The sequence below is a fragment of the Polypterus senegalus genome, chromosome 2, assembly GCF_016835505.1.
Source record: "Polypterus senegalus isolate Bchr_013 chromosome 2, ASM1683550v1, whole genome shotgun sequence".
Lineage (NCBI taxonomy): Eukaryota > Metazoa > Chordata > Cladistia > Polypteriformes > Polypteridae > Polypterus > Polypterus senegalus.
The window spans coordinates 268109945-268119345 of record NC_053155.1 but is presented as its reverse complement, the minus strand read 5'-3'; the positions used below and the strand labels follow the sequence as shown (position 1 = coordinate 268119345).

The 9401-nt window shown below is 39.8% G+C and overlaps 1 protein-coding gene across 1 annotated transcript in view; it reads left to right on the top strand.

Moving 5' to 3' along the window:
• The first annotated feature begins 463 nt into the window (after nucleotides 1–463).
• The window catches only part of plcxd2 (phosphatidylinositol-specific phospholipase C, X domain containing 2), a 67548-nt gene continuing 58610 nt past the window's right edge, over nucleotides 464–9401 (top strand). The window contains exon 1 of the mRNA XM_039746330.1: nucleotides 464–724. Coding sequence (XP_039602264.1) covers nucleotides 619–724 — 106 coding nt within the window. The 5' untranslated portion in view covers nucleotides 464–618. The remainder of the gene's footprint in view (nucleotides 725–9401) is intronic.

The window sequence follows — 9401 nt, the reverse complement described above, 5'->3', positions numbered from 1 at the left end:
AATGGTTAAATGTGTTTGATGATCAGAAACATTTTGTGTGACAAACATGCAAAAGAATAAGAAATCAGGAAGGGGGCAAATAGTTTTTCACACCACTCTATCTATCTATCTATCTATCTATCTATCTATCTATCTATCACATGGTCCTGACCGTCCCTAAGCCTCTTTTCCTCGAGTTTTTCTCGGGAGCTCCGTGTGAGTCACCAGCTATCGGGCGGCACGGCGAGCATCGCGCACCTGTAACATCGACTCCCCCCGACACCCACCATTCGGTAAAGGCGTTTAGCACAAAGGTGACGTTTGGCACCAAGAAAGCCTCTTCTTTCTCTGACCGGATTGGTTGCGATCTCAAGTCATCTTAGACCTTACAGGTTTCTAAATTTGATCTCGCGGATAAGGAGTGTAATTTCAGACTAAAGAGGATTATCGTTAAGCGAGCGTGAGCACGAGCGCCGGGCGGCAGACAGCGGCGCGGTCACCTTGTGCTTGAAGTGTGTCGCGGTGATGCGGGCGCGGCCGAGCGGGCAGCGGAGAGTCACTTCGTTTCGCAGTTGACAGTGCAAGGATGAGGTGCCGATGTCTTTCCCGAGTCTCGGCTAACTAAGCGCTGCCTGGGGAATGAGGGCAATGGCAGAAAGAAGCGGCTTGGGCTCCAATGCGGACTGGATGGGCTCCCTGCCCTCTTCTCTCACCTCTCTGCTCCTCAAACATTTGGCCGTTCCAGGTACGTGCAACTTCTTTTAGCCTCTCGCTTTTGAATTTCTCTCTTAATCAAAAAAAAAAACTTGCAAAATTAAAGAAAGTCAAATTCGTTGTATTCTCAAAGAAGTGGTATAGCAGTACTATTTCATTGACCATTTGTAAGGGGTTAAAATGATTTGTCTTGACGAGAGGGTAAAACTAAACCTTGGAGACTCCGTTACACCTCGCACGTGGTTCTGCGCCTTCATGTGTTTTCTTATATCCGTTTGAATATCTGCTATGCCTATTTTACTCAACAGATGGTGAACAAAGTGCGGTAGTTTCTTCAGATTATCTTTTAAATAAAGTTTCTGAATTACCTGCTCGATGCTAATATTTAAGCGAGGCGCGGCCGCACAGCTCCGGACTCTGGGGTACAAAGTACCAGTCTGGCCAGAGCCTGTGGCAGGTCCTCACGGGTACAACGGTTACCTAGCCCTTCACACAGACGGGCACCGAGGGCTAATTGGCGTTGAGTGTATGAGTGTGCGCGTGCGCTGTACTGTATGTACTCTCGATTGGCGTCCAGCTCAGGGTTGGTTCTCAGCTGGCTGATTCAATAAACAGGCATAATCTCATATTAGGTCATGAGAGATGGCATTGCAGAATTCAACGGCAAACTTCAAATGGTGATGCAGAATAGAAAAAGGTAAGATTGATGTCAATATTATACATGAACATAAGCACACACGTTATGTTCTTATAGCATATTGGAAGGAACGTTCTTGAATGATGTCAAGTCAGCATGCCAGTCTGTTTTATATAGCGCCTTTAATTAAAGATAAACATCGCAGAGAGCTTTCCACACTAACACTTTCATTCATACAGCAAATAAATAAAGCAAAGGTAGGCTTTACAAAAGCCAAAAAAAAAAATTCATATACAAACATTAGCACGATTTAGTGGAGAACAAGGATTCAGCCCAACAAAGCTTGCCAGTCCTATCCACAATTCCTCCAAAATAACATCAAGTCGCTGTCCTAAAGTCCTGCTGTCTACCATGCTACCTAGAAGCATATTCCAAGTGTCTGTGTTTCTCTGTGTGAAGAAAAACTTCATAATGTTTGTGCGAAATTTACCCATAACCAGTTTCCAGTTGTGTCTCTGTGGTCTTGTTTTACTCATTTCAGATGCACTGCACTAATTCCCTTCATAAATGGAAACATATAACACTTGTCCATACTGAACTATACCTCACATGGCTCTGTAAGTAAAATTGACTAATTTGGAGCAGTCAGAATAAATAAAGGAAAAACAAACAGGATTTATCATATATATTAACTTTCGATAGTAAACACCTTGTTAGGGAAATTTACAAGTTTAGAGCTGCAGTACAAGTGCTAGTAATTTAAAAGAAGGAGCACCGACTGGTTAAATGACGTTAACACGGGAACATATTTAATAAAAAGACCAATTCTAAATAATAACTTAAAAGCACATGTTCTCAATATACACACAAACTTGAAAAAGGACAAAAAAATAGTCAAAAAACAGTGATGAAACTTACAACATCTATATTCCACACTTCTGAAACAAAAACAAAATTATGTTACAGAAATGAAAATCAACGAGATGTCAAGCTAAAGGACAACTTTTATTGGCTAATTAAAAAGATTACAATATGAAAGCTTTCACAGCAGCCAAGACCCCTTCTTCAGGCACGATGTAATCATTCATTTTTTTTTTTTACATCTTTCCTGAACTAGGGGTTTTAGCTACCGTGAAAGCTTTCATATTGTAATCTTTTTAATTAGCCAATAAAAGGTGTCCTTTAGCTTGACATCTCATTGCATCCATAACAGCTAACAGAGTGCAACACCCTAGTACTACAAATGATAATCAAAAAGTCTTACATTTATCTTGAAGAATTCTTATATTATATTGAGAAAGGGAGTTCAAAACATAGATATTTAAACCAGTTCAACACATTTCGATAGAATATGCAGGAAAGAAATTCAATTACATAAATAGTTATATCAAGTGCATAGAACTGGTAACAAGGTGATTGCTGGGCCAATTTTGTGATCACCAAGGGGTTCCATTAATCATCAACAAGTCCAATTGTGTTGTTAACTCATTAGCAGACATTAAATGATGTGCTTGGGGTCACACAGTCACTCGATGGGGGAACAGGGCTGAACTTGTAGCCTTCAGTTCACAATAGTAGTCACTGCATTGTGATATATAGGAAGTAAAAAACAAACAAAAGATGATAATTACACAAAATTCTCTTAAAGGACTTTTTAAAATGTGTTTTTTTCCACTTTACTTTTTAAATTCCTTCCAATAATCTCCTAACCTCATTCTGATGTTACATGCAATCAAAGGTGCTGCCGTACTACAGGAGAGACCCCATTTATCTGAGCATCTACCCCTTTTTCTAAAGTCACTTTTTCCAGCTTATATTGGGCAGAGGATCACAGCATCTTTAGGCAAAAAGCAGAAAACAACTGCGAGAAGGGCACCAGTCTAGCACTGAGTTCACCCCCTCATACCCAATCAGTAGTTCATTCACATGCTGGTCTTTGCGAAGAAACCCACGTGCAGGTCATGGAGAAAATGCGCTCTCATTATGGAGGCAGAGACCTGAACCTGGTCAGAAACTGTGCCCCCATACCACCTACATCCCATGTAGTGTGATTTTCTTTGAATGTGCGATCTCTGCCTTGTATTCAGTGTAAACACCATCACCAAAACAGTGAAAATCAGTAGAGTCTTGTGTCACTGTCATTTTTGCATTTTGAAATAGTCGGGGCTTAAGGAGCTGAAGCCTAATTTCGGCAGTATGTCACATACACTGTAAGGCAGGAATCATTGCGTGGTGGGACGCTAAGCCCACTGTAGAACACAATTACTCATACTCAATCAGTTTAGTTTCCTTAATTAACAAAAATGTTGATTTAAAAAAAAAACCTGGAAAAAATGGAGAATTTTTCAAGCATTTTTTCAAATCATATTCCTACCATATAGACCAGGGGTGAGCAATGTCTGTCCTGGAGCCACTGCAGCCCTCTGGGACTGACATTGCCCACCCCTGATATAGACAATACAAGCCCATCTCATTGCCCTGAGCCTTCAGTTTAAGCATCTAGCCTGACAGTGAATGAGTCTGTCAGAGAAGGGCAGGAACGCTTTATCCTGATCGCATTTAGCGCCACTTCTTACATCTGACACCATCAAAGCGAAGTTGATAGTTTGGACTTAAAGAAACAAGACAATCATAGATCTGGCTGAACGCAATTTTCACTTTTAAAAGGTTGATTGTTTTGTCCAGGTTGTCTAATTTGTACTATCGTCCAGTTGACATGGGCATCTGTTAAGTGCTGGGAGGACATGGCATCCAAGTGGCTAAAGGGATTCCACTATTTCCCCTCCTGTGTGTTACATAAACTGAAGTGACATACAATCCCTTCTATTCTGTATCTTGTAAATGTGTGACTAGTCAAACAAGAACACATTCTGGAGTTGAAAATCAACCTTATCAGATGGCACTACACTTATGCCTATAACACTATTCACAAATGCCTCATTTGGAAATCCAGCCATCTATCAAGTATCTAAACAGGCTTAGTGAAGTGTGAGGTCACTGGAGCTGGCAAGGCAGAATTGAGGACTGGTCAGGCTTGCCAGTGCTTCACAGGGCACAGGCCCATTTAGAGTCTCCAGTTAACCTGAAGTGCACATATTTAGGAAATGGGAGTAAAGAGTATGCCAATATGTGGAGAATGTACTGACTCAAGACTGGGCTTCAAGTTCAGTGTTCTGGAGCTGTGATGCTGTAACACTAATGGCTGTACCACCCTGTTAGATTCTTTTATAATAAAATGAGAAATATTCACACAAGAAAAGGAAGAACCAAACCAGACTCTTTATCATTGCTTTGATGCTGACCAGCCATAGAGTCAGCTGATAGCGGTGTTTGGGTGCATCCATGTGTTAGTTTTCTAGTCCCCGCTGGTCAGGTTCACATGTTCTTATAGTCCAGTCTAGTGTGATATTAACTTAACGAGATAGAAAATAGAACACATTTTCACCCACACAGTCTTAAAATTATGGTCCTTTAGTGGCATTTTATGGCCTTTTAGAACATTAGAACAATCTAGACGAGAACAGGCCATTCAGCCCAACAAAGCTCGCCAGTCCTATCCACTTGTTTCCTCCAAGAAAACATCAAGTCGAGTTTTGAAAGTCCCTAACGTCTTACTGTCTACCACACTACTTGGTAGCTTATTCCAAGTGTCTATCGTTCTTTGTGTAAAGAAAAACTTCCTAATGTTTGTGCGAAATTTACCCTTAACAAGTTTCCAACTGTGTCCCCGTGTTCTTGATGAACTCATTTTAAAATACAAGTCTCGATCCACTGTACTAATTCCCTTCATAATTTTAAACACTTCAATCATGTCACCTCTTAATCTTCTTTTGCTTAAACTGTAAAGGCTCAGCTCTTTTAATCTTTCCTCATAATTCAACCCCTGTAGTCCTGGAATCAGCCTAGTCGCTCTTCTCTGGACCTTTTCTAATGCTGCTATGTCCTTTTTGTAGCCTGGAGACCAAAACTGCACACAGTACTCAAGATGAGGCCTCACCAGTGCATTATAAAGGTTGAGCAGAACCTCCTTGGACTTGTACTCCACAGATCGTGCTATATAACCTAACATTCTGTTAGCCTTCTTAATGGCTTCTGAACACTGTTGGGAAGTTGATAGCTTAGAGTCCACTATGACTCCTAAATCCTTCTCATAAGGTGTACTCTCGATTTTCGACCCCCATTGTGTATTCAAACCTAATATTTTTACTTCCTATGTGTAATACTTTACATTTACTGACATTAAATTTCATCTGCCACAAATCTGCCCAAGCCTGTATGCTATCCAAGTCCTTCTGTAATGATATAACAGATTCCAAATTATCTGCTAATCCACCTATCTTGGTATCATCTGCAAACTTAACCAGCTTGTTACTTATATTCCTATCTAAATCATTTATATATATTAAAAATAGCAGCGCCCTAGCACTGACCCCTGTGGAACACCACTCTTAACATTGGCCAGTTCTGATGAGGTTCCTCGCACCATCACCCTCTGCTTCCTGTGTCTGAGCCAATTCTGCACCCATCTAAAAACATCACCCTGAACTCCCACTTCTTTTAATTTGATGCCCAACCTCTCATGTGGCACCTTATCAAATGCTTTCTGAAAGTCCAGATAAATAATATCATAAGCTCCACTTTGATCATATCCTTTTGTTGCAACCTCATAGAATTCCAACATGTTAGTAAAACACGACCTCCCTCTTCTGAACCCATGCTGACTGTTCAGAATAACTCCTGTCCTTGCCATGTGTTGCTCAATCTTATCCTTAATAATTCCTTCCATTAATTTTCCAGAGATGCATGTTAAGCTTACTGGCGTATAGTTGCTTGGATCTGCCCTGTCACCCTTTTTATATAATGGGATGATATTTGGCATTTTCCAGTCCTTTGGAATCTCTCCAGTGCTCAGTGACTTCCTAAAAATGTGTGTCAAGGGTTTATATATGTACTCACTAGCCTCCTTAAGAACATGAGGATAAATATTATCTGGGCCTGGTGATTTGTTTGATTTCATCTTATTTAATCTGAGCAGCACTTCTCCCTCTACAATTTCCAAATCCCTCAGTACCTCCTTAGTAGTTGCGTTTACCTCTGGCAGGTTATCCACTTGCTCACTTGTAAACATCTCAGAATAATGTAAGTTTAGGGCATCTGCTATTTCATTGTCTGTATCTTTTAATATCCCCTTTACTATTCCTGATGAACTTGACCTCCTCCTCAACTGTTCTTTTACTACTAAAATACTGAAAGAAACTCTTGGGGTCTTCTTTCGCCTTATCTGCTATATTCCTCTCCAACTGTCTTTTACAGTTACTGAGTTATGTGGTTCCTCGTAGAACATTTGCTTGACAAAGCACCATTTCATTCCGGGATTGGATGTCTGCATATGAATTTGGTTCTTTGAGCTTTGAAAGACTTCCTAATGTGTAGAAAAACAAAATGAAATTTTTAATGTATGGTAGGCTACCTAGTATGACACTAACAAATAAAAAAAACCTGGACTTAGACTGTGTTATTTTATAAGCAAGAGTCCGTTTCAAATCACGAGCCATTGGTATTTCACAAATCTGGTACTGTTTATTTATGGTTATTTACTTTATGGAGCCTGTTACGGATCTAAATAAAAGTTCTTTCCGGAACATTCATGTGGATGGGTCATTTGGAAACCAAAAATGGTTCCGTTATGGCATTGCTCTGAAGAACCACTCTGGCACCTTTATTTTTTAGAGTGCACTGGCCAATTTTTGAGTCACTTTTTTGCACAATTATTCATACTAGGGTGCAGTTTTTGAAAGATGGGAACAAGTGAACTCTCCACCATTCTGCTTCCCCCATTAATCAGACTAAATGCTTTAGTTTCTGGATTTCTCATTGAATTTCATATCACTGACCAGTAGTTTTTCCCTTAATTGAAGATTCATTCATTTTTGCCACTTCATGACCATTAATAGGAACTCACCTTCTTTCAGCGCCTTGTTTTAAGTAACAGAGCACAGCTTGATGTAAACAGACCCCACGACTTTAGACTAAACAATCAGAATGGATGGAGGGAAGGATTATATGAATGCTTTAGATTAGGAGGTGGAGTGGTGCTTAGTGTCATGGCCCTGTGGTCCTAAAGTATAAAGCCAAGGAAGAGCTTTCTCATCCCCTCTGTGCTATTATTACTTCATGCATTTTCTGGATTTGTGTACTTCATTATAGGGTTTTTGAAAGATTGCATCGGTTTTGGTGATATTGGGCTCAAGATGGGACGCTAATTCAAGTACACAAATATTCTCAGGCAGTTTAGCATTAGCTGAATGTACATATCTTTATGGCAGACATGTGGAGAATTTGCAAACTCCATTCAACCAGTGATAGGACTGGAAATCAAATCCAGGTCTCTTGAGCTGTGAGGCAGCAGAACTAAACAATACAAGGAAATGCTGCCATCTTAAGTAAAGCTTTGACCATTTTAAAAAGCCATTGTTTCCAAATATATTGTCTTGAGGTCATAGCTTGCGCCAGCAGCACTGGGCAAAAAGCGTGAGCCAGCCCAGGACGAGATACCAGTCTATCTTAGGCCGCACTCCCACACATCGATAATAGAAGAAGAAAAATCCACACAGACGGGCTGAGAACATTCAAACTTCACACACAGTGGCTTTAAATACAATCTCCTGAGATGGTGTAGCAGCAGCACTACCTGCTGTGCCACCCTATTTATGCAATCATAGCTGTGCAGTATTTCATGTTGACTCTCTTTTGTAAGTTCTAGGTTTACAATTTTAATTTTTGTTTCTCAGCTTTACTATTTACATTATAATGTCTTTAAGGTACAAGGATGTTATCCCTCTTTTTAAAAGCAGATTCCAAAGCTTATTCAGATCATAAAGGATGTTAAAATAGTCACAGCATTTTATTGTTGCTCAAGCCATGCCTTTCAGAAGTTAAATGTTTCAAGTTTTAAGCAGTCTAACCTTGTACACTTTTTGCGTTTTATTACCAAACACATTTTTCTAATACACTATAGCTTGATATATGTCTTTTTGTAGCATTTCCATGTTGGGCCCATGGTTTTCTCTTCACATTCCAAGGCTGCTACTTTGTTGAATTCTAAATTGCCCCTGTGAGGGTGAGCATGCCTTACAGTAGACATACATTTTGGTCACTGCTACATCCATTGCTGCTGTGAGGTTCAGTTCTTGATGTGAATGACCAGGTAAACATTACTATAGAAAATTAATTGTCATGTCAAAAAATAGTGCATTGTGCATATTATGATATTATGCCATTGTAATAATAATTCATACGTATGGCTCTGGGTACAGTCAAGGATTGGCTCCTGCCTTATGCCTGATGCTAACAAGATGGGCTTCAGTTTCCATAAACCTAACATTAGATTTAACAAGTTTATAAAAGGGCAGACAGATGGTTCATCACTAAGCCCAGCTCAGATGCCACCCACAGTTTACTATGGCACCCTAATCATGCTGCTGTACCCACATCAGCTTTAACTATAAGATCACTTTAATGATCAGTTCTGAAATGATAGAAAATACTTCAAAATAGTTGAATGATTAAGGTCTGTTTTTCTCATGTAGGTCTGCATAACATTTTTTGGACAACTATTTGTCAACGTCCTGCAGGTTTGAAAAGTTTTCACTACTCGTAAAATCATCAATTAGCCTGCAGCGTTTCCTGTGTTTGTGTAAGTCTTCTCCAGGGAGATTCATGTCATGTTGCTGAGTGATTCCTGGTGTAAATGAGTGAGACTTATAGACATAGCAGCCATTGGTTCCTGGTTATCACCTGACACTGCTGGTTAGAGTTAAGCACTTCATAACTTTAAAAATGAATGAAGCAGGTTCAGAAAATGAATGGATGGATACCTATAAAAACCAATAATGCTATACATTCATCCACAAGGGGGTGCTGTAGAATGGAGAATTAAACCATTTCTTGCCAGTCTTATATATTTCACATCTGTGCAATCATTAAAAAAGTCTTCCCTGAACTCAGAGTTTGTTTTTAGCTCCCTAAAGTAGATTGTGCATTGGCATAGTGCTGCTCACAAACAGTTTCA